Source organism: Miniopterus schreibersii (genome assembly GCF_964146895.1).
Source record: "Miniopterus schreibersii genome assembly, chromosome: 6".
Taxonomy (NCBI): domain Eukaryota; kingdom Metazoa; phylum Chordata; class Mammalia; order Chiroptera; family Miniopteridae; genus Miniopterus; species Miniopterus schreibersii.
The window spans coordinates 55,900,310-55,926,912 of NC_138107.1; the positions used below are offsets into that span (position 1 = coordinate 55,900,310).

Sequence of the window (26,603 nt, forward strand, 5' to 3'; positions counted from 1 at the left end):
ACTACCCAAAGCAATCTATAGATTCAACACAACCCCCATCAAAATACTAATGGCATTCTTCACAAAACTAGAGCAAATACTCTTAAAATTTATATGGAACCACAAAAGACCCTGAATAGCCACAGCAATCTTAAGAACAACAAAGTTGGAGGTATCACAATAGTGTTGGCATAAAAACAGAAACATAGATCAATGAAACAGAATAGAGAACCCAGAATATAGTCAATAATATTGTAATAGCTATGTATGGTGTCAGGTGGGTATTACAATAATCAGGGGGAATACTTTGTAAATTATACAAATGTCTAACCACTATGCTATACACCTGAAACTAATATAAAATAATGCTAAAAGTCAAGTGCCATTAAAAACTAACTAAATATCAGTATTATGGAAAAGAAAAAAAGAAACACACTCTCACAGTTGACAGTCCCTGGGGGATGGAAGGGGACACTAATACAAACTGGAGTAGGTGGTATTCCCTCAGGTGGTGATTGGGAAAGGCTGAGAAACAACAACACAGAAGAACAAACATGCAAAAGTATTTTGTGGCAACGGAAGGCAGTCTAAAAAATGAGTATTCTCATCTTAGTTTTTATTTCTTTTACGAAACAATTATTTTAAAACTTTCTTACAAAAAAAATTTTTTAAGACATAAATGACATGCAGGAAATGAGAATAATATTTCTCTAATACAAAGGCAGTAAAGTAAACAATTTTTCAGGTGCAAGACAGCACACATAGCACATTTATTCACTAAACCAGAATCCCCTGAATTAATCACTTCTGTTTTTTCCAGCATCAGCGTTATTGGTTGTGGTAGCATCCTCCCAAGTAATTGCCAGAGGCATCCCGAGGGTTTCTGGAAGTTTGAATGTTAGTATTCCACTCACAAAGGCCAAAATCCCGACAAGCAACTAGAAGGAATTTTTAAAAATAGTAATTAAGTAACACATCAAGAAATAAATGTACCCTTCAAAGAATAATTCTGAACCTTTTTCAGAGGGATATAGAATTGAATTTGACATACCAGTTGACATTTTTATTCTGCGGTGAGACCTTTGGTTATTTAGGCTGGACTGGGAGTTTTTTAACCCATTGTCTAGGCTTAATCTGATCACTCATTAATTCATTAATTACCCCTGTGGAGCACCTACTTAATAAATCCCAGTTACTGCCTCCATTATTACTCTTACAGGCACTGTCCTAGGAGCTGCTACACAGAGAAAAAAAAAGACGTATGAAAAGATCCTCAGCACTGATCACCAGAGAAATGCAAATCAAAACCACAATGGGATATCACCTCACATCTGTCAGAATGGCTATCATCAATAGCCCCGTCCCATTTTCCCAGACTCCAGAGTCTTGTGGAGAAACCCGGAAACTGAGCCTTGGGTTGGGGCCTCACAGTCAGGGACTGTCTTCATCAACCCTGTCCCTGCCCCAATAATCAGTACACTATCAGCATTCAATATATGATAGGGAATGAATGAATGCATATACACTTGCACGAATGAATGTTTCAATGAACCAAAACCTACAGAATTTAAGGGCAAACAAAACAAGGGCAATGGAAACTAATTGCTACTTTGGAGAGGGCGTCCATCTGACTTCCTATAAAAATTCACTATTTCTTTACTTTCCAGATTTCTACACATAAAAAGCAACCTTTTAGACTAGCACCAGGTGTTTGTCTTTAAAAATGCAAATCACATTAACAATTAAAGTCTACATATTTATTCTCTATTGACCATTATGAAGATGTTGGGTGGATTTTAGAACTAAATCTTTATACAGTCTGTAAAAATGTGTGCTGTCCTTACATAATTTAAATTCTTGTAGCAAAAAACACTGCCTGGGAAGAGCCCATAAAAATAACAAGGCATGTTTTTTCTGATAAATCTAAATACTTGGAGCTTTCACAGCCTCTGAGAAAGAGAAAGATGAAACACACAGTGCCACTGTGACATGATATGAGGCAACTTCAGTAACAGACGTGACCTGGGAAGTCAGCTTTTTATTTTGTCTTACAGAAGGCTGATAATCTAAATCTTAGAAATACATGAGAAAACCTAGAAGCAGTAATGGGCTTTAAAGTGACATTCTCAAACCCACCTTTAGTCCAAATGATCTTGCTTTCTGACCTCTGAGCCCCTGCCCATCTCTCCAGACTTAACTCCTGACTCCTACAACCCACCCCGGCTATTAGCAATAACACGTGCATCCAAATCCAAACTGGCCAGGTTGCTTTTCCCTCCGAGCCTTTTGCCTTTCTGTTCCCTCTGCCTAGAATTCCCTTCTCCACCAGGCTGGGTCTTACTGGCCCCTCCAGATACAGATTAAAGGCCTCCTCCTCCAGGAAGCCTTCCCCACTGGCCCTAGCCTGGGTCGGTAGCCCTCTCCTAGAAGCCCATGACCCCGCATTTCCCCGCACAGCCGTCATCTCTGGGTTTGCTCTCCTTCCTTCCCGTTAGACTAGACGTCTCTCAGGACAGCAGCTGTTCCTTTCATCTCTGCTCCTTAGCACCTAGCACACAGGTTAGCTCAAAATCAACATGCACTAAACTCCTGCCAACTGCACTAATACAAAACGATATGAATTAGGTGTGCACTTTCTTTAGATTACTAGAAAATAATGGTTGATAATAAAAGCATCAGAACAAGTGATCTCCATGTGCTTACTTTCAAAAGAGGAAATACAAACTTATCATCTAGATCAGTGTTTCCATTCCTCAGAATGAAAACCCTGGCTTCCAGGCAGCTTATTGAGAAAGTGAATAATCTATTTTTTTTACTCATTAAAAACAAGCAACGTCAGTTGTCTCGAGAGGAAGCACATTCACAGAACATTTCTGCAAACATACACAAGGCACTGTTGAGAGAGGCTGTCTTGGGAAGGGGGGACTGGGGCAGTCAGGGGTCAGGGTGGAGGGGGAGCTTACTTATCTGCAATCCCTTTTGTACCGTTGGTTGGTTTAACTGGGGAAACGGCATGGTATTTGGGTATGAATCTAAGCTCTGCCACCTTAACGGTGTGTGACCCTGGGCTAATAATGACTTTCTGTACATCAGTCTCCCCATCTGTAAAATGGGGATAGCAGTAAGCACTATCTGCATTCTCTGAAGACTAATTTTTGTAAAGCACTTAAAAAAGAGCTTGTCACATCAAAAGCACTATTTAAGTATCTGTTAAGTAAAATTTAAAAACCCCTTTTAACAAGTCCTTAACTGATCCTTGCGGATGTCATTTAAGAAAAGTCTTTATTTGGTTTTAGTAAATTTATAGCGGTTTGCTTTGATAGATTTATCTATCTTCTGTGCATTTCAGCTTATTGTTTTAAAAAACACCTTTCCCATTTTTATCTTTTATTTATTGAATGTGCTATCACAAAGAGATGCTTCTAGAAAAGTTGATACCTTAAAATGGGTGTGGAGAAAGGGAAACCCTAGTACACTGCTGGTGGGAATGCAGACTGGTGCAGCCACTATGGAAAACAGTATGGAGGTTCCTCAAAACATTAGAAATGGAGCTGCCTTTTGAACCAGTGATTCCACTCCTAGGAATGTATTCTAAGAATCCTGAAACACTAATCAGAAAGAATATATGTACCCCAATGTTCACAGCAGCACAGTTTACAATAGCTAAGATCTGGAAACAGCCCAAGTGCCCCTCAGTAGATGAGTGGATAAGAAAGCTGTGGGACATTCACACCATGGAATACTATGCAGCTGTGAAGAAGGAGGATCTCGTACCCTTTGGGACAGTATGGATGGACCTGGAGAATATTATGCGAAGTGAAATAAGCCAGGCAGAGAAAGACAAACATCACATGATCTCGCTTATATGTGGAATCTAAAGAACTTAATAAACTGATGAACAGAATAGACTCAATGACATGGAAGCATAGATGAGGCTGACAAATGTCAGAGGGATGGAGGAGGGCAGGTGGGTGGAAGGGGAGAGAGCAACCAAAGAATTTATATGCATATATGCACAACCCAGGGACACAGACAATGGTGGAGAGAGGGACTGGGGAGGGCCTCGGGAAGGGACGGGGTGGAACGGGTCATTGGGGAGAAAAAGGGACATCTGTAATATTTTAAACAAAAATAAAATTTAAAAAAAAAAAAAATGGGTCGTGGACTCTCCAAAAACACCTCCCTGTGTAAGCCAGACAGCCAATGAAAGACACTGGCATTCCAATACCCCAATTAAGCAAACTTGGCTGAATGCCTGCTCTAAAACATGAAAGTTGCTCATGCCAGGCCAGTGATTCCCAAAGAACAGATGGACACCCACCTGTGTGCGCAAGGTGATTTCCAGTAGTATCAAACACTCTGTTTTATTTCTTGTGAGATTCTGTTAGTGTATTTTAGAAAAACATATAACTAGTATAACACCCATGATTTCACTGTTATCATTTTAAAAACCAGTCTATTTGGTTTAAAATATTAAGTAAATTTAAACAAGAGTAGCACAGAAGGTAAGGAAATGCTTTGCTGGACCCAGTGGTGGGGATATAAAACGTCCTACCCTGCAGGAGTTCAGGTTAACTGTTGGGAACACAAAGATGTATGTGCAAATAAGGCCAGCCTGTGACAGGGGACTGAAAGGGCCAAGCATGAAATGCTGTGCAGACGTGGGAAAGGGAGAGTCACTGGATCTGGACGGCCTATTTGGAGAAGTGGAATTTTCTCTGCACGGTAAAGGCCACACAGGGACTGCCTCCTCTAAAGTCCCACAGTGCTGGGCCTCCCACTGGCCATCGGGCAGAGGCAGTGCGGGAGGATGAGCTGGAAACAAGCTCCAGGACAGCCTCGTCCAGAAGTGCCTGGCGAGGCAGCTGCTATCCACGAAGCCTGGGAAGACCCCAGAGAGGGACTGTGTTGGGTCAACGGCCATGGACTCCATGGAAGTACTGGGAAGAAATCACTGCCTTAAGTCATCTCACAGTTCTGGTAGCCCTGCAAGGCGCTGTCCCAGATGGAGGTCACGGTTGTGAGATGTTTGAGTCCTAACAGTTCTTGGATTTACCTCTTAAAAAGGAAAAAAAAAAAAAAAAAGGTCTATGCCTGTCTATATATCTATCATAAAATGTGATTTAGGTGTGAAAGAGGCATCAAACAAATGCAGTTTAAGAAAAAATGATGAAGAAAGCACATCACTCTCTTGATCACCCACAACAAAACAGTGCTCACGCCCCAGACGCCTGCCTCCCCCGTACACGCAGTGGTCCCAATTTAGTCACTTAGCCTGTTTTCCTGGTTTTAATATCACTTTCATGGCTACAGGATGTCCATGTAAAACTGTTTCTATTCTCTTAAAAAAAATAAAATTAAAGACACATGGAAGTTTGGCAAGGGGGGATGGGAGAGGAGCACTCTCTACAGAGCAGTTGTTGGGGGGGGGGGTGGAGAGGAGGGGGAGGTGTGTGAGGAACCAAAGCAAACTAGGTTAGATGGGCAAGGCTTCCATCTTGAAAGGGCTTGAATTGAATCAGGCACAGTTTGGGTTTTATTCTGAAGGTCAGGGGACAGTTGGAGCCGAGCTGTGGTTCAGCACACTATTCTGGGGTGGGGGGTGGAGTGCAGGGAAAAGGCCTGGAGGTGGAAGTTGATGAGGGATTGAACCAGAAGCAGGTCATCTGGGATGGTTTTGAGAGAGAACATGATTTAGTGTCCTGGATTGGGAGGACAGGGGGAAAGAACAGGACAAATAAGTAGCTGATGCTAAGGTGTCATGCTGGAGGCCACTAGCTCCTAATCCAAAGTGGGAGACAGAGGAGGAAATTTAAGTCACCAACCAGCTCATTTTGGGAAACAGTGAATCTGGCGTCAGACACCCAAGGAGAATAATCCTGGTAGAAACATGGGTTTGCAGCTGGCAAGATAAGTCAGAATTTAGGAGAGGCTGCCCCTGCAGGGGGTGGGAAAGATTGCTGGGATGGCTCCTACAGAATGAGTCTATTTAAGGGGCAATCAGAAAACGAAAGAAGAGCACTGAAGGAGCCCGAGGGAACAGCCTAGAGAAAGCTGCAGCAATGTTCCAGACGTGGCTTGGAGGAGGGAGGGCCACAGACCCAGGGCCACCCCAACCCCCACACCCCCTCCCTCCCAACCCCTACTCCCGCCACCCCCTCAATCTCCCAGCTTCCTCCTCACCAGAATGTCTTACTAAACCCAGCTAAACCGGGCTCCACATCATTTCCCAACCTCCCAGCCCCGAGGAAGTCTGCAAACAGAACATAACTGCTTTCACTCTTCACAGCCAGGCAGAAAGCTCACACGACCAGAGCCAGAAGGAAACGGTTTTTGTATGTGCAAACCACAAATACCAAACCTCTCCGTCAAGCTCCACAGAATCCTTCAAGGACCAGGCAGCTTCCAGAACTTTCCCTGAGCAGCAGACAGGCAGTGGGAAGGCAGAGGCGAGGGCGAACCACAGAGACCAGAGTTCTCCCACCTGGACCCAGATTCCTGGCACGGGCGAGGAGAGGCCCTTCTCCAGCAGGCAGAGGTGTAATACTCGGCTCACCGCTGGATGGAAGGCAATCGGCCAACAAGAAAACAGCAGCCACCACCCTACCTACCAACCGGTGAGCTGTTAATAAGGTTCCTACAAACCCCCATCATTGAATTATAAAGTTGCTTCCAGTAAACAAAAATATAGAAGGCAATTGGCTGATCTGCCGCTCTGCTCCTTCAGCAAGGCCCTATGAACGGATTAAACACCTGGGGCATGAAGATCCAAATGCTGGAGAGGTAAATGCTGAACGGGGCTATGATGCTTCCCGCACGGGACACCATGCTGCCACTCCCTAGGGCCTGCGTCCTGAAAACAGAGGAGAATTAGGACCCGCAGCAGCAAGAACGGAAGACAAGTAGAACACAGATGTCACAGAAAGTGATGGAACGACTTCCTGTAACCCCTGTCCACCCTCCAGCAAAGAATATATAATAAAACAAGCTTGGCTTAATATATCTGGAAATAATTTTACTTTAATTTTTCAAGAATCACTCATGATTTAGATCCACATTCTGTGAAACAGGGGTATATACAAGCATGCAGATGATTCAAGACAATTCAAGACGGAAAAAAGGGTAAACCATTCTTCATCTGGTATGCAGATGAGGCCCTCATAGAGACTCATTCAGTCTGTCACTGAGGATAACATCGGTCGTCTAGAGCAGGAATTTGGGGTAGAGAGTGGGAATTTGGGAGAACAAAACATTTATATCTATGGAACATTTTATTTTATTTTTAAAAAGTCAAACAATATCTCAATGTGTTTTTCTTTAAATGGTATTTAGCCCTGGCCGAGTGGTTCAGTGGATTGGAGCATTGTCCTATACACCAAAATGTTGTGGGTTCGATTCCGGTCAGGGCACACACCGAAGGCGTGGGTTCAATCTGTGGTCGGCGCGAGTATAGAAAGCAACCGATCAATGTTTCTTTCTCACATCGGTGTTTCTCTCTCTCTCTCTGCCTTTCTCTCTCTCTAAAATCAATAGAAACATATCCTCACGTGAGGATAAAAAAAAAAAAAAAATTACTTTTAAAAAAGCATTTAAAGAGACCTTATAAAATGTCTAGTAGGAAGGAAAGAAAGTCCTTTTTCATGTGAATAAGTATCTTTTCTTAAGCCAAGGAGAGAGGCCCCAGGAGAAACCAAAACTGCCAAACGCCTTAATCTTAGGACTTCTAGCTTCCAGAACTGTGAGAAAATAAAGTCCTGCTCTTTGAGCCTCCCAGCTTTGGGGTTTTGCTATGGCAGCCCTAGCAACCTAACACAACTGACATCAGAACCCCGGGAGACACATCCTGAGAAAATTAGCCTGCGTCACACGGACAGTCGGGGTAAGCCAATTATACTCAAGATTTAAACTGGTTTTAGGATAACAGAGTGTTATTTCAAAACAATTTCTTTACTATCCTTGCTGATGGAGGTACAAAGCCTCAGATTAAGTATTAGCATCCTGTAACTTGCCCGTATCTCAGAGTTCCAGTCCTGCCTATGAAAATAAAGCATTCATACCCAAATGCCAAATATAATGAAGTGACAGGTAAGTGAAAGATAATAGGGAAACAACAGAAAAGTAACTCACTCTTACCTTACCATGGTTGGATACAGCTCTGCTGTGTAAAGGTAAATGAGGCCAAATGCTGATCCTATGGCAAATTTTCCACCCATAGCTGTCCCCACACTCCAAATATGGTAATTCTGAAAAAATATATTAGCAAAGGAGACCCTCCTAAGTAATATTTTTAAAGAAAAATACAAAATCTTGAAAACTATTACTTAAAACTTCTTAATCCTCCAGTATTTTTCAGAACAATGAGGACTTTTCTTTTTCTGTTTGAATTTATTTTGTAAACTCTACTCATGGTCTGCAAAAGCTTTCCATCTTTATGAAGTTGAGAGAAAAGTTTGATGCGCCCTCCCCCCCACTCTCCCCCCCCCCCAACCTCCCGCCTTGGAGACTTCAAATTACCAAATAAGGAAAGAAAGCTCTTGGGAAGACTGCTCTGAAACAAGATCCGTCCAGACATGCTGGTTCCACCAATAACTGACCCACTTCTGGAACTGAGCCCGCAGAATAAATCCAAGAGCCATAAAAACAAATTGTGCCCTTTGTAGCAGTGACTCCATGGCTTATATATTATCTTCAAAAAACAATTTGAAAGTGATAACTGGACTTTTAGTACAGACTGTCACCCCCGCCCCCTTCGGCTGATGCATTCCTCAACAGCAAAATCTCTCAGTGCCTCCAGCTTCGTTTCTGCTTTCCCTAATGTGTCACTCCCAGCAGTGGCTCACAAACACCTCCTGTATTCCATCTCTTCTCCTCCCCCTTATCTGACAGCTGGGTGCTCAGACACAGATGACCTTGGAGTTCATGTGTTAGGATGGCAGTGCCTCTGTCAACCTGAGTCCCTGAATGACTCCATCACTGCTACCAACAAGGTACACACACATCAGACTTCCTATGAGCAAGATATAAACATCTCTTATGTGTTGTCACTGAGATTTGGGGATGCCTCTATTAAAGCAGCTAGTGTCACCTTGTCACCCTAATTACTATTGTAATTATTTGCTGAATAAATTACTATGACTTAAAATAAATATGTATTGTGTTAGCACTACCATTTGGGGAGACATTTTATTAGAGAGAAATTTGTGGTTAGGGGTTAGTGCTCTACTTCTGGAAATCCGCATTACTCTGTGGCATCACCACTGCAGATCTTGAAGGTTCTGGGGTTCCCCTAAATCTTCACCAGCTCAAAGGCAGCTGCCATCAACTCAATTAATATCACTGCAAACCACTTAAAAACACAAACAGAAACAGGTGAAGCTCCCTCAAACTGGCGGAGACCTCCTCATCCTGAGTAGATGTACTGCATTCATATCAGCTGTATATCAACCACCTGGAAATTTCAGTTACATAAAGCATTTGATTCACCAACCCTGATAATTAAATGAAGTGTCACACCATTTTAAGCAGTGTCATATTAAGCAGTGTCACACCAAAAGGCAGTCTTTGCTTAGCTTAAATTTAATGTCAAACAATATACAAAACTTAACATACCTTGTGCTATATGTTGAGATACTATTGCTTAATAATTATATAATCGCTGGAAAAACTATATAAAGTATTGTAAAATACTGTTAGAGTGACCATATTTTTCAAACAGAGAATGAAAATACAGGCTCTGATAGCATTCTGGGAGGAAGATGGAAGCACTTCTGGAAACAAGAGGTATTCTAGGAGATGATGTTGACCAAACTTTGGGAATGTGAAAGTCATTTCAGTAGTTTATGGCAGTGCTTCTAAGAAACTGCATTTTTAAAAACAAGCTCCTCGGGGGGCTTATGCCTACTAGAAATTGCCAACTACTAATCTACCACAATGAAAAACAAGACTATTTAAATAGGAACAATCCTAAGGATGGCTCCCTCCCTCTTCCAGTTTCTGATCAAATGTCACCTCCTCTGAGAGGCACACATCCTTGACCACCCCAGATAAAATAAAATAGTATTCGGGTGTGCTCCCCACCACACACAGTCATTTTCTATTCCTCTTCCTGATTTTTCTTTGTTATACTTACAGAAACTTGATTTACTGTGTGTCTTCAGCACCTAGAACAGCACCTGGCACAAAACAGATGCCGGATAGACCTTTGTTGAATGAATAAATGTTGAAGATGATAATTGCTGGGAGGTACCTACTTTCCTCACTCAAGATTAATGTGTTTACAAAAACAACATTGGCCATCTCTGGGAAGTGGGATGATGGGCATTTTTTTAATGTATTTTTTTTTCCTTAAATGTTCAACAATAAGCATGTACTACTTATATAACAGAGGAGTGTGTGTTTTTAAGAAAACATATTGTTAAATATTATGTATACACTCTGTCCATATAGCTGAATTGATCTTCATACTTACCGTAATAAGCTAAAGAATCTCCCATCACACTATTATAACTAACCATTCCCTAAATAAAACATTAAATAACTCACCTTGGGGATCACCATAATCACACCACAGAAAACTGCACTTGAGATGAGAGAGATGATCAGAACACTCTTTCTCCCCAAAACGTCCATCGCCACGCACACGAAAATGTAGGCAGGAATTTCCACTGCACCTGTCATTGAGCAAAAGGGCCCTCCATAAGCCATGGTGTCCAACTGTGCAAGGGGACCTCACCTCATAACCCATCCTCCAAAAGGAGTGATCAGCAGTAAATCTGCCTCCAGGGGTCTCTAAGAACCATCAACTGCTTGAGAGGCAATAAACCCCACCACTTTGAACTCCCCAGAGGATGTTTCCTGGGAAAGGCACTAACGCCCAGCACTTATCACCTGTCCTACCAAGTTGTAAGCTCCCCAGGACACAGCATGGTGCCTGGAGGGCAGGCCTGTTGAATGAATAAATAAGTGAAATTAATAAATAACATTGATAATTTCTGATCTTTGGTTTCTTAAAAACTAGGGGGAACTTTTTGTATCAGTAACTTGAAACTTAGACACTAAAGTAGAAAATCCAGTGTCAGCTAAGCACATAAACTATAACTGCTTGGTGGATTTTAAACATAAAAGTAAACATTTTTAATATAATATGAATCACCTACAGAACAGGGGGCTTTATTTTGGATATCTTTTTACTCCCCCACAACAAAAATTGAATCCATAATTGACATAAAAGTCCTTCTCTTGAAGAACCAAAGTTTGAATCCTAGCTCCAGAACAAAAAAGCTTGATTTTCCATCACCCAGAGCCAAACAGGGAGCAAGAAAGATCTCAGCAAAACTGAGTCAACCCAACAACCTCCTTTGGGAAAGGAGCTAGCCCAGATCTTCCTTGTAATTCAAAGTTCTGTCTTTTCCTCCCTCTGCAGCTGTCTAATCTCAGGACACTACCGACCACTGCCTTTTAGGGGTGATGTACATCTGTCCATTCATCTACAGAAGCTTGCTTACAAGCACCTGGAGAGGCACGTCTGGGTCTAAATGTCTCCCACAGGTTCTGGACCACATCACAGGGGTGAACACATATTTTCTGAGTCAGCATTCTTAGTAGTATATCAGAAATTAAACTCAGTTCCAGCTGCTCAGGAAAAAACTGGCTCGGACAAAAGCAAAAAAATAACGTTCTGAGCCCCATTTGAGAGCTCTGGAGGAAACATCTCCCTTTCACAGACACTGCTGTGAGGTCCATGCTTCCAGGCTGGGACAGTAGGTACATCTGTTACTCTACCCTTTTTTGTTTGTTTTTAAGAGTTTATCAAGCACTTTTCAAGATCAAATAAGACAGCAATCTTCAAAAGAGCGTCCTAGGAGTAAGCCTGGATTATTAGCCCTACTTGACAACTAAGAGTAAATGATCTGAGCCAGGTGAGTAAGGGACAGCTCATGGACTGGAAGCGAGGTCCTGGGGAGCCAAGGCCCCTGTCCTGCAGCCTTCCTCCCCCTCTTCCTTCGTGCACGTCGGACTCGGAACTGTCCGTGTACAGCACCCTGTGCAAAGCCACCAGACAGCCTCCTGGAGTCTAGCAAAGCTGAAGAGATAGTGAAAGTGGACTACACTGGTTTTCCTTGAGTTGTTGCGTCAGGATATTGACATTACATCTGATTTTTGGCTTGGTTATGTCTGGGATAGAAATGGGGCAAGCAGTGAGGCCCACCCCTTCTAAGACTAGGACATTCCTTTCTTCACTTTAATATGTAATCTCTCTAATCTCTTGGACCCCATTCCACTCTCATCTGCACGTAACCCCAAAGGTTATTTACCACCAGCAAGTGGCACAAAACCAGAGCTGAAGTTCCCACCAGCCCCAAACCATCTCCGAAGGTGAAAACTTGTTCAAAAATTTCACAGCATGGAAATACCTGTCAGCAAGAGGACCACTGGAAAGGGTAAGGACATGAGAAATCAAAGACAAGAGAGAATATAAAGCCATGTAGATTTGTCTTGGAAACAATTTTACAGTTATGAGATTGCCCAGTTTCATGATAATTTATATCTCCATCAAAATTAAGAAACCATGTCACAAAGATCTAAAACTCCAGCTTTCCTAAGCATCCCCAGACCACACCCCATCCCCGCTTCATGCTCCCTCTATATGCTGCTCTGTTCTAGGAATTCTGCTTCACTTCTCAAACTGACATATAGAATGGGCTCTTTCTACAAACGTGTTGGTTTGCCCAAAAAGAGAGCAAAGGTGTGTGGGGGGGGTTTCCCTTAGAATGACTTCCCTCACAATACCTACTGAGCTGTAATCAAGAAAAATATTTAATGATTTCTATGCATAAAAATTTTAAAGCAAGATTTTCTGAGGATAATATCAAACACAGGCAGCCTACATGGAAATGACCAGAAGTTAAGACTCGATGAACAAATGCAGATAGATGTCTACTAGTTCTCTCATGTTTGGAGTGAATCTAGTTTACCTGGGAGTCACACCTCAAGCTATCACAGCAGTATCTGAAGCCAGTTTTAACCTGCTGCCAAAATGGAAGAACCACAATGACATCGATTATAGCCGTGTGCATTTACGTGATTTTACTGACTGAAATTTCTAGGGAGGACATGCAAAGAAAGAGAGAGACCAGAAGACTTCCAAGACACACTCCACTGTGACAGGAAAACAGCTTACCAAGAGCGATACGCAGTGAATGATCTCATTTATATTAAAATAGGAAACGTCCATCTGCACAAATAAGATGGAAATGCAGGGAAAGAGACGTGAAAGTTTCGGGCACAGAGCCAGCGGGTGTAGCAGTTACCCTTGGAGGAGAGGCCTGAGACGGGGCGCGGGGGGAGCGGGAGGAAGGGGAGAGGGCTAAAGTCTTCTGAGTATTTGCATTTTTAAAAAGAAAATACAGGGTGGGGCAGAAATAAGTTTAAAGTTGTGAGTACCCAAGTGTATTTCTGTTTTATTAATTATTGTATTCTTTTCCATACGAACAACTGTAAACCTACTCTTGCCTGGCCCTGTACATGCATGTTATGGTCCAATAACACTACACGAGACCATAACCATGGAGTTGGCAGTATTGCTCCTGGGAGGAAAAAAGACAATAAAAACACACTAAAGACACAGCAGAAAGTTCATTTCATTGTTACACCTGAATATTATTTAACTACTTACCCATAAGAAAGAGGTTTAGATATTCATTGCCTCCTAAATTAACAGAATTCAAGGAGAAGACATAGAATCCCAAACACCCCGTGAACCAAATCAGCCAAACAATAAGTGTTCTTGTTCCAATATTCCAGTCATAAAACAGATCTAGTAGGTTTTGCTCGGTAGCTACAGGAGCCTTACTACCAGCAGGACCGTATCGATCCAGTGATAAAAGTTCTGACAGTTGACAGGTGCTCGCCCGATTCCACTTGGCCATCTGATCAACCACTATTTGTGCTTCTTCATATCTTCCCTCTGAAATAAGCCAGAAAGGTGTCTCCGGGAGCATCCAACAGCAGAAGACAAAGGGGATGGTCACTGAGGAGAGGATGAGCTGATAGAGCCTCCAGGTCCTGACCATGTAGCCCGTCAACGCCACCACCATGGTTCCGATCGCAAAAAAGGAATGCATGTGGATGGAGGCCCACGTCCGAGCCCGCATGCCCACAAGCTCTGTCACGTAGACAAACGCCACCACCAGGTAGCCGCTCGCAACCTGAGGAACAAGAAGGGGAGGGCAATCCAGACTGAAGGCCACATTTATACTACGGCGGGGTCTCATCTCCCCACAAATGACATGTAGGCAAGAAAGAAAATGCCAAAGAATTGTTTTCTGGAACCCGTATCACATTTATAAAAGGGCATTTAATCCGATCTATCCTTCATTTTTCCATGGGGTCCTTCCAGCCTCCTCCACCTTCTCCACTCTCAACCGCAAAACTTGAGAGGCTATTACAGATAAATGTTAGGCACTACCTTTTGCTGCATTTAAATATTCCTTTACACTGTGAATTTATTTCTCATTTCCTTGTAAGTGTACATGTCAATTTATCTATATGAAGGAGGTCTTAATTATTAATCCTAATTTTTAAACAGGTACAAAAAGTTATGGTAACTAGTGGGAAGAAAAAAGATTTGGCTAAAACTTTATTTTGGACAGGCAACAAATAAAAAACAGATAAATTGGGACTTCATGAATGTTTAAAACTTCTGTGCATCAGAGGACGCCATCACTAGAGTGAAACGGCAACCTACGGAATGAGATTATTTGCAAACCACATATCTGATAAGAGAAAATTATCCAGAATATATAGAGAACTTCTAAAACCTCAACAAACAATTAAACAATCCAATTCAAAAATGAGCAAGCAAAGAGCAGGGATCTCTCCAAATATGGTATGTGAATGGCCAATCGACATCACTAATTATTAGGGAAATGCAAATCAAAATCACAGTGTGATACCATCTCATGGCCATCAATATGGCCACTATCAAAAAAACAGAAAATGTGTTAGCAAGGATGCAGAGAAACTGGAATCCTTGTGCACTGTTGGTGAGGAATGTAAATGCAAGATTACAAGCTCTTCCTGCAGTTAAAAGCTTCACTCCATTATCCTTGATCAGTGACCTTCAAACAGAATCACTGCTGCTGTTGTTTGGAAATTTGGAACCCGTCTGAAAGCCTCACCAAGTGTGGGAACCACATCCTCACTAGCTGGCTGCTCCCAGTGGCAATCCCCATTGCATGGAGTGCCTGCCCCTTGCCGGGTTGCTGTACCGCAGGTGTTTACTTTAATCCCACTGAATCCTGATAACAACCCTGTGAAGCAGGTATGATTTTCTAGAGCTTCGTTTAGAGACTGAGGTTCAAAGAGGGTAACAGTTTCCCACGGTCACACAGCTAGGGAGCCAATTATGACAAAGCTGTATTTAAACTCCTGCCTTTTCCACGAGACTCCCCCGTTCTTCATAACATAAAGGCCTAATGCCTTCCTGTTTTCATTCTTACTGGCTTTCTTAACAATATACCTTAACCTTGTCTGTTTGGCTCATACATGCAGGGCCTGACTCAACCAATATAATTAATTGCTCAGAAATAAAATAATGCTGTAGTAATTGTGGAATGTGGATCAAGTGCCAGGCATAGAATAAAATAAAGAGTTTCTGCCTAGTAAGCAACAATTTTTCATTTTAATGAGTTCCATTCTAAACAGAGGGCATTAATAGTCCACAGAAAAAAACTTCTGCAAGGGAGTGAACAAAGGTTAATCCTTGCTCTCTCTCCCTAGATTCCAAATAAGCACACCTCAGAGAGTTAAGGTTTAATGTGAAAACACTACCGTAGAATTAAAGAGGTTGAAAAACACAACTCACAACAGCAAGAAGAAAGCGTGCAAGTATGAAGCTGTAAAAATCCAATGTGAACGCCGCTGCTATGCCAAACAAGTACATGCTGATGCTTGTGGACCACAAGACAAGTCGTCTTCCTACCCTGGAAAAGAGGAATCAGCAGTGGAAGAAGCAAGGTATGGCTATGACAGTTTAAACACCCACCCCAATTCATGAAAGGTGCGTGTTGACATTTTTAATTGCTTATGTATTCGATTGTATTCATTCATTTTGGGCAAATCATGAGTAAATACTTGATTTCTTCAAGAACCCAATCTACCTAAGCTGCTAGTGGAGAGGCCTCTACCTAAGCTGCTAATATACACATATGACCACTCTGGATGGCCCCCAGAAGACCTCTGAATCTGGGATTTGGGGGAAGTGGGGGAGAATGTGCCCTTTTGCTCCCAGGACTTCCACTCTCTGATCTGCTCGGTCATCTTCCCTGCTGCCCGCCAAGGCTGAAGCAGCTCTTGCTAAGCCCCTTGAAAGACAGAGCTCTTGCTACACTCTGTAGAATAAGAAGCTTACTTGCCCTATGTTTTTATAATTGGGAGGGTATTTCTTTGTCTAAAAAACAAACATGTAAGTACAGATTATCTTCCTGACAGATTTTAAAAATTGAGATATAATGCACATGCCATAAAAATCAGCGTTTTAAAGGATACAGTTCAGTGGTTTTCAGTGTGTACACAGAGTTGTGAAACTCCCATCACTTTCTAATTCCAGGACATTTTCATCACTCCAAAAAGAAATTCAGCACCCAGGAGCAATCACTCTTCACTCTCTGCTCCCTCCAGTCCTTGACAACCACTAACCTACTTTCTGTCTCTGTAGAGTTGCCTCTTCTGGACATTTTATATACATGCAGTCACACAATATATGACCTTTTGTGTCTGGCTTCATTTACTTAGCATTACGACTTCAAGGCCCATCCATGTTGTAGTATGTATCAGCACCTCAGTCTTGTTTCCGACTGACATTCCGTTGTATGGATCTACTGCATTTTGATTATCTGTTCATCAGTTGGACATTTGGATTTTTTCACTTTTTGATTATTATGAATAATGATGTCAGGAACATTCCTGAACAAGATTTTATGTGAATTTATGTTTTCAATTCTCTCGGGTATACACCAAAGACTAAAATTGCTGGGTTATATGATAACTCTATGTTTTAACTTTTTGAGGAACTGCCAAACTGTTTCAAAGTGGCTGCCCTTTGGATTGTTTTACAGTCCTGCTGGCAACATATGAGGGTACCAATTTCTGCATATGCTCCACAACTCTTGTTATTGTCTTTTTTATTACTGCCATCCTAGTGAGTATGCGGTGGTATCGCATTGTGATTTTGATTTACATTTCCCCAGTGATTAATGATGGTGAGCATTTTTATATGTGCTTATTAGACATTTGTATATATTCTTTAGGGAAACAGCTATCCAAATCCCTTGCCCATTTTTAAATGGGATTGTCTCCTTATTGTTGAGTTTAAGAGTTATTTACGTATTCTGGATACTGGCCTTTATTAGATATAAGACTTGTAAATATTTTCTCCCTGTGAGTTGTCTCTGGCAAATACTTTTAAGGCAAAAGAATACAGTCCTGAGATTCCAACCAACAGGTGAATTATTAGAATTAATGAGCATTTAATGAGGTGGCTGGACATATTATCAATATATATATAAATTAATTATATTTCTGTAGACCAGTAACAAATATAAAAAATTTTTAAATGCCATTGCAATAACTTAAAGCTGTGAACTGAATATGAATAAATCTAACAAAAAGCTTGTAAACGCTCTATGGAGAAAAAGACAAACTTCAAGAATCAAATCATTAAGGAAATAGATATATCATTAAACAAAGAGATCGATGGTCCCTTAGAGGACCCCGGAAACAGACTAGTATATTCATAGCCATACATATGGAACAAATAAGGCATTGCACATCAGCAGGAAAAGAACCAGTAAGTGGTGCTGGGGCAACTGTCTAACCATATAGAAGAAAATACAGCTGGAGTCCCTTTCTCATAACTTACATTACAAACTCAGTTCCAGGGGATTAAAGGCACATATGTGAAATGCAAAACTATACAACTTTAGGAAAATAATACAGAATATTTTTTCATAATCTAATGGAAGGAAGGGAAGACTTTTTTTTAAGCTACAGGAAGCACTAACCATGAAAGAAGGGATAAATACAATTGATTCATGTCCATCAAAAGATACCATTAAGAGCCCGGTCGGTATGGCTTAGTGGTTGAGCATCGACCTATGATCCAGGAGATCACGGCTTGATTCCGGGTCGGGGCACATGCCCGGGTTGCAGGCTTGATTCCCAGCAGAGGGTGTGCAGGAGGCAGCCAATCAATGATTCTCTCTCACCATTGATGTTTCTATCTCTCTCTCCTTCTTCCTTCCTCTCTCTAAAGTCAATAAGAACACATTTTTTTAAAAAGAGTGTTCCTACAATATTGTTCCTAACAGCTGGGCACTGCAAACAACCCAAACATCCTTTAACCACATCAAAGACACATGTATTGCAGTGTGTTTCTGCAGAGGGATATGCAGCATTGTAATGGTTACAAATAATGATTTCTTCTTCTTCTTCTTCTTTATCTTTCTCCTACCCTCTCCTCCCTCTCTCTTTTTCTTTCTCTCTTTTGCTTTGTAGTACTAGCTAGAATCTCCAGTACAATACTAAGCGGCAGTGGGGTTTCATACATCTTGTCTGTTCCTGATCTCAGAGGAAAAGCTTTTAACATTTCACAATTAAGATGTGCATGATAGAGCCCTGACCAGTGATGCTAAGTGGTTGGAGCATCAGCCCAAGCACCAAAGGGTTGTGGGTTTGATTCCCTGCCAAGGGCACGTACCTGGGTAGCAGGTTCGATCCCCAGCCCCGGTTGGGGTGCATTCAGAAGGCAACCAATCTATGTTTCTCTCTCACATTGATATTTCTCTCTTGCTCTCCCTCCCTTTCTCCCTCCCTCCCACTCTCTTTAAACTCCACCCCACCACTCTCTTTAAAAATTAATGGAAAAAATATCCTCAGGTAAGGATTAACAAAACAAAAAGATGTGCATGGTAGATCTTTTTGTAGACACCTGTTATCAGGTTAAGGACATTCTTCTGTTTTCCGTTTTTATCATAAATGTATTTTGAAATTTATTAAATGCTTTTCCTGTTTACTAAGTTGGTGATAAGAAGTTTTTCCTCTAATCTGTTAATGTGGTAACTTCCACTGATTAGTTTCTAATACTAAATATGTTCCATACCTTATTCCTCTGCCTCTATGAATTTTAATCTCTCATATTTTCCAACTCTTTGTCTCTCTGAGTTTTATAATTGATACTTTTTTCTTAGCTACCATCCATTTTACCAATTCTTTCACTAGCTGTATATAACAGATTAAAAGTACCCAGGAAGTTTGTTGGTCACTTTTCTTTAAATTTCTTGATGTTCTAGGTAGTTATTCTTCAATTCTATGTCATTTAAAAATAAAATTTCCAGACTTCTATCAATGTTTTAAAACCTGTCTTCTATTTCTTAAAGAACAGTAAACATAGTTGCTTTACGATCTATGCCTGATAATTCCAGTATTTGAAGTCTTTGTGCAGAACCAGGCTACACCTCTTAAAGAACAAGTCTATTTGTCAACAACAACAAAAATATTCAAAGTAATAACAGTATCTGTTGAGTGGTTATATGTTCAAAGTACTTTTTCTGTATTCATTTTACAATAATAACCCTTTGGGGTGAGTGCTATTATTTTCATCTTCGGCTTACAAACAAGATTCTAAAAGACAGGTTATGCAATTTGCTCAGGGGCCACAGCTAATTAGAACCAGGATTTGGACACAGGCAGACTGGCTTCAGAACCCATCCTCTTACTATGTTATTTTGTGAATGTTATTTAACAGATCAGCAAAGAGGTAAATATTTAGATAGGAAGCATAAAAATAACTAAAGCTTTGAACATAATTCCCTGTCCCCTAAGAAAATCAGATGGGAAAATAAACCCTACACCAAACAACAATGCTAAGTATTTCATTTTACCTGTCAGAAAAGTAGCCAAAAATCAGCGCTCCCAGCAGGACTCCAAGCATAAATGTGGGCTGGATCATCCTTGCAAACCATTTTCGGTTACAGACCAGATCCCACTGAGTCACCACGGTGCTGTCCCATTTGCTACTATCATAGAGGTAGCCATCTAAGCAACTAAAGCCACTTTTATGGCCATAATAATCATAGTTCAAACTCGACTTGTTATCTCTCCGGAATCTGACACAGCTTTCGAGCTCCCAGATCTCACCGTCCTGTAGCTGCACTACAATATGATCTTCATCACCCGGTGCAAACCGGTTCCAGATGTCGTCCAACCTCCAATGAGAGACATTTTGGAAAAGAACCCGACTCACGTTGCCAGGGGGGCTGCAGGTATGGCTGGGGAGCACTGTCATAAACACAGAAGCCAAGTAGTGGATACCACAAGAGATGTTCTGGAAGGCACATGTGAAATAGAGAAATATCTGGTATCTGAAAAGAGAAGAAAAGCAAGTTATTATATCTGGCTTATGGACTAAAAAAGAATATAAGCAAATATGAATGGTCTCTATCATGTTTAGTTTAATATATACACAGATGGATAAATACAGACTAATCAGAGATGTGTCCTTATATACAAGTTATTATATATATACATATATATATACACATAGCTCTGTTGAGAGGGCCTGGAAGCAATGACACCCCAATAGCAACAAGCATGCCCAGTGCCCAGATCTTGATTTCTAAATACCATTCTCCAACAAAAGAAACCAGGAAAAATGGCTGATTCTAAGACCAGGAGAGGGACAATACAAAATAAACCTGGATCACCTTATAATATCAGAAAATAAGGAAGTGCTCAAAATACAAAAGGTGGGGCATTTCAAAGGGACATGGGGACGAATCTGAAAGAACTCAAGAAGGACAAAGCTGAAACAATTTGAGCAACAAAAGAAATAGCATAGTATACCAAAGTATAAAATAAATATGTGAATTTATACTGTGACAATTTTATGTGTCAACTTGACTGGGCCAAGGGATACTTAGAGAGCTGGTAACACACTCTTTCTGGATGTATCTGTGAGGGTGTCTCTGGAGGAGGTTAGCGTTTGAACCAGTAGACTGAGTAAGGAATCTGTTAAGAGTCTGAATAGAACGAAAACACGGAGGAAGGACAAACACACCCTCTCTGCTTGGGCTGGGACATCCATCTTCTCCTGCACTCATCCATTGGTGCTCCTGGCTCATCGATTTTCAGACTCAGACCAGAACTTACACCATCAGCCCTTTGATTCTCAGGCTTTTGGACTTGGACTAAATTACACCACTGGCCTTTCTGAGTCCCCTGCTTGCAGATGGCACATTGTGGGACTGCTTGCCTACATAATCTCATGAACCAAGTGCTATAATAAATCTCCTCTTACCAATACCTATATACATATATACATCTATACACATACATCCTATTGCTTCTGTTTCTCTGGGAATCCTGACAAATAGACCATACTGATACAAATAAATGGTTGAATAAATAAAAATGAGAAAAGAGACAAATCTTTCTTAGAATTCCAACTAATATCTGCAGATATTCCCCCTACACAGGAGGTAGAGCTTGATTCCTACTCTACTCTTTGAGGGTGAGCTGGACTTCCTAACCTGGAAACAAAGGTAACTGGCTAGCAGGGTGGAGCCTCCGCGAGCTCACAAAATCTCAGGAGGCTAAAATCCCCAGACGAAGGAGCTCGCTCACTCTTGCTCCTCTGGCTTCTCTCCTGCTTCCTTGCACTCACCCGTGTTCCCTCCACAGCCATGTGGCCCTCGAAGCGGAATGGCCCATGGCCATGTGGACCCCGCACACTATGGACTGCACCTGGGAGCACAAACTAAGCTCGCCTGACGCTGGGCTGGACTGCGCAAACATGGAGCAGAAACTCTGGGCAACGGCTTTAATCCTAGTTCTGCTGAACACACAGCTGGACTTCTTCCACGGCAGGATGGAGGGACAAGCGGACCTTGGAAACTCAGGGATCTAATTCCACACAAACAAACACCACACTCATTCCCCGGTGTGAGCCTCAAAAAATTCCTTTTCTCGTGACATCGCAAGAAGCCCACTCCCACTGGCAACTGTTGGGAACACTGAGAGCTTCCCACCAATAACACTGCAGTTGTGATGTTGGCAACCTCCCCAAGTCCTAGGGATGGCTGCCCAACTGGTTAAGTGGCCACCATTCCTCACCTCTCATACAACCTCATGTAGGTAAGTAACAAGTGAAATGGAATCAACTTAAAGTGTTGTGGCTATCAGGACACCACAGACGGGGGTGCTGGCCACAACGTCAAAGTTGAACCCTATATCTGGTGCTGGCCTGGGATAGCAAAAAAAAACACACAAAGCAAAAAGCGGACAGGAATTGTCTTTCTTCTAGCAATGAAGCTGAGGGGGAAGACACAGATTACTATTCTTATGATCTCTTTGGGATGAGCAGCCAAGAGAAGAGCATGGAGCCCAAGGCTTGAGTCCTCAGGACTAATAGAAGCCAGCTCTATTTTTCAGAAAAGGTACCCCTGGGAAAATGACCATGCAATCCACCTATTAAAACTGTCCCGACCTCCGTGCTCATACTCCCCCTAACTTAGTCCATACCCATATTATCTCCCACCTGGGCTCTTACCTAAGTCTTCTCTGGTCTCCTTGCCCCAACTCCTGCCCCTCCAATGCACCTTCTATTCTGATCTTTCTAATATCCAAACTCCTTGGCATGACATACAAAAATGTTCTTAGGGATGACTGTAAGCTTACTTCACACCTTCATACTTTATATTACAGAAATTATAAACACTTAGAAATCCCCAAAAGCCATGCTAGTTCACATAAATATGTGTTCTATTTTCTAGAAGATCCTGAGCATTCTTTCAATTTAAACTTCCCTTTCTCTTTTGCAAGAATAACTTCTTGAAAAAAGAAAACCCTACTTCCTTGGGTGTCTAGTATTCTAACATATCATTCTCCCTTACAAAGACTGTTGTCCATCAGGTGTCATCCATGTGTCCAACCTAATAGACCTATAGATACAACACAGCACTGTGCCCACAGCTGAGAGACACAAGTATGAAAAAAAGACACAATAAGCTGAAAACCCAGATGCAAGGAAACGCAAAGGTGACCAGAGCTCCCTGGAAATCTGGGTGATGGGTTAAAAAACTTTCAGTCCTAGATTGATATCATTCTGTATAAAGAAGCATAACAGATGATACTTCACTGTGGTTAGGAGCATGGACTCCTGAGCCAGACGGCCAAGGTTTGAATCTTGACTCTGTTACCATCTGGGGCTTTGGGCAAGATCCTTAACTTTGCTGTGCCTCAGTTTCCTCATCTGAAAAAAAGGGCTGTTGTGGGAATGGAAAGACTTAATACATGTAAAGCAATGTGGCACACTGTAGGTGCATGTGTTAGCTATTATGATGTTCATAAAGGAAAGCCAAAAAAGAAGAGCCAAAAAAAGGTTCATATTTTAAAGAAAAACCCAGATGCAAGTCAGCCACAGGCTCCACAGTCCAAGTCTGACATTTTAAACCATATCTCCCCTTACCCCAGGACAACTCAGGGATCCGGGTTCTTAGATCCTCCCAACACAGAAGCCTGAACCTCAGTTTCCTCAATTCCCTCTCACACGGGGCTTAAGCTGTGAAGTTTATGGAACTTCAATATAATTTCAGGACAAGTCCAGGAATTGCTTTTTAATTATTCTGAGGTGTCCTGCTTTCCTCCCTTAAAGGTGGTTAGGATAGTGCTTCCTCACCCGAGAAAGGACTAATGAGAAATGAAAGATGATTAGGGATCTCTACCTAATACTTTCACTAGGTTTCCTTAAGAGAAGGCTAATGATACACAATAACCTCCCTTTCTATTTATAAACATAAGGAGACTGATTACAGCAAATACCAGAGAAAATAGGGGTACCGTGTTACCGTGACACCGTTTTCGAACCTTCTGCTGTAAACGCTGGCGTGTTACCCTTTTCCTTCTTACCAGCCGCTTTCACTATCAACCTTTCCCACCAGGATGGAGGCTCAGGTAACAATAATAGCTGTGATACTGAGAACTTACTGAATAAAAAAGAGTTTTGCATACACTTTTGTGGCCGGCTAAGAACCGTCTCCCAAAATCCATTCTCCCCTTCTCCCACTGTGGTGAGCTACATTCGACCATGTGGGTGAGGTCAAGGACAGCAGCAGAAAGGGCGCCCCAAGCAGTGGATGGTGGAATAGCCTCGCCCACTTGGGTCCCCAGATAACCCATGGAGAAGGAATGGGATTATCACCTCTTACCTCATAGGGCTACTGTGGAGTCCTTATAACAAGCATTTGTAGTACTATTATTACCTGCATGTGGAGTCCTTATAACAAGCATTTGTAGTACTATTATTACCTCCTTTATACAGATGAGGAAGTAATAAATATAATGCTCAAACCATATAGTTAACACATGGGAGAGCCAGGACTGGACCTCAGGCTTCCTGCTTCCAGATGGCTAAAATGAGATAAGATATAAAGAGCCCGGCCAGGCGTGGCTCAGCGGTTGAGCATCAACCTGGGATCCAGGCGTTCGGGGTTCGATTCCTGGTCAGGGCACATGCCCGGGTTGCGGGCTAGGCAGCCGATCAATGACTCTCTTATCATTGATGTTTCTATCTCTCTCTCTCACCCTCCTTTCCTCTCTCTGAAATCAATAAAGATATACTAAAAAAAAAAAAAAAAGGAAAGAAAGAAAGATATAAAGGGCCTGGCCTAGTACCAGGGTTGGTACTAGGAGAGCATCATGGTTGAGAGTGTGGGCTGTGGAGGCCAACGGACATCAAGTCTGCTCTATTCCTAGATCTGTGATTCAGGCACATGCCCAAGTTCTCTCATGGGTAAAATGAGAGTGACACTAATCTCATAGGGCTGTAGTGAAGATTAAATAAGGTAAGATGTGCTGATGACAGAGCTCCGCACAGTTGAGCATCGATAATGGGGGAAGCAGGGGAGAGCTGGGTAGCTTCCCTTTTGCGGACACTGGGAATCATAACCAAAACGTGTGAAGCTCTCCACCTCAAAGAGCAGCACCGCGTCATTTATTTCTTCACTAAAAACCTGGGAAAGGCGGGTTCGGGATTCTGATTCCCATTTTGTGGATAGAAAACTGAGACACAATATCCCCAGAATCACCCTAGAGGTAAGTGGTAGGCCAGGTTCAGACTTAGCTCCAAATCTCTGACCAGCCTGCTGTGTGGCCCCTCGCCCAGCTTCCCCTCCTCCCAAAACAGGCTGGGTCGAATGAATGAATGAATTTTTAAATTTTTAAAAATTAGTCTAACAAATGAAAAGAGGGTGCCAAGTGTACAAAGGTTAAACCTAGGTCCCACCAGGGGGCAGCTGTGGATCTTTGGCCCTATCAGCCTGCTTCCCAATCATGGAAATATTTGAACACCTCCTTTGCAAGATCGCAGCGGCCATCAAACGAAGCACTGTGTGTTACCACCCAGCACAGCGTACCGGGTATATACTAGGTTTCTATACCCAGCACAGTGTACCTGGCACTTACGAGGTTTCTATAAATGGCAACAAACTCGACTAACGGTTGTTTCTGGGGCGGTACCTGCCAGGCACAGAGAGAGACCCCGGGCGCCACGGGGCGGGGCAGCAGTCGTCTCGGGAACTGAAAGAGGAGACGGTTTGGCGGATTGGAGACCGGCGGCCAGGCACAGGCGCTCCTGGCCCTCGGGCTGGGCCTCCCGACCTCAGCTCCCGCAGAGCGCGCCCCAGGTCCCACCTGCCCCGAAGCCACCATTCCCGACGGGTACCCCAAGGCCAGTCTCCTCGCTGTGGGGAGGTCCCTCGGCAGTGAGAGTCTGGACCCGGGCCTCCCGACTCCCCTGGGACACTTGGGGTGGAGGTGTTTTCAGATGGCGAGCGCAGCGCAAGAACCCCACTGCAACGGAAAGAAACAGACCCCACCGACACCTCCACTCACGTGGTTGCCGCCCCCCTAGGCTGTCCTCGCTCCCCAGCCCCACCCCACCCCACTCCCTACCTGCCGAAGTGCCCCACGCGGTCAAAAATCAGCTCCAAGTCGCGGGACGCCATGGTGCGGCGGCCGCGCCCTGCGCTCGGAGGCCGGACGCGCGGAGCTCACGCAGCGGCCGGGACTGGGGAGCCCCGCCCCGCCGGGCGCCGAGGCCCCCGCGACCCCCGAGGCCGCCGCCACCGCGCGCCCCCTCCAGCCACGCGCGGGGCCCGCCGCCTTCTGCGCCCCTGCGTGTGCAAGCGCTCGGAACGCGCGCGGGGCCGGCTCCCCCTCCCCGTCGGCCACGTGCTCGCGCACCCCGGCCCCTGGGGCAGCCTCGACTTCTCCCGCCGCCGGGCCTGTTCCCCAGCGCGGTGCCCCGGAACCCGCCGCCCCGCCCTTACTCTCGCGTCCTCGCGGTAGCCCTGGGGAAGAAGCCCGGGGTCGGGGAGAGGCGAGCCCGGCTGCGCGAGGCGAGCCCGCCGCGTCTCGGAAGCGCGCGCCCTGGGCCGCGGCCTTGGGACCTGCGCGGGGCAGCCGCCTGCGGCGCCGGTTTCGTGGGCACCTTTCTGGACTCCACTGTGGGTCGCGAATGTCGCTTCCTCGGGGCAGGCAGCGCTTTGACCGCCAGGACGGGGGTCCAC

General features: G+C 43.3%; 1 protein-coding gene across 1 annotated transcript; it reads right to left on the minus strand.

Annotated features, from left to right (window-relative positions):
• Positions 1–709: 709 nt before the first annotated feature.
• On the minus strand, positions 710–26,039 carry SLC22A16 (solute carrier family 22 member 16; the record flags this gene model as incomplete). The annotated part of the gene is made up of 8 exons (XM_081140056.1): positions 710–917; positions 6,733–6,832; positions 8,113–8,222; positions 10,522–10,649; positions 13,655–14,186; positions 15,845–15,962; positions 19,920–20,399; positions 25,987–26,039. 8 exons carry the CDS (start codon positions 26,037–26,039, stop codon positions 777–779), a joined length of 1,662 nt encoding a protein of 553 aa, XP_080996182.1. The 3' UTR covers positions 710–776.
• Between the last annotated feature and the right edge of the window lie 564 nt (positions 26,040–26,603).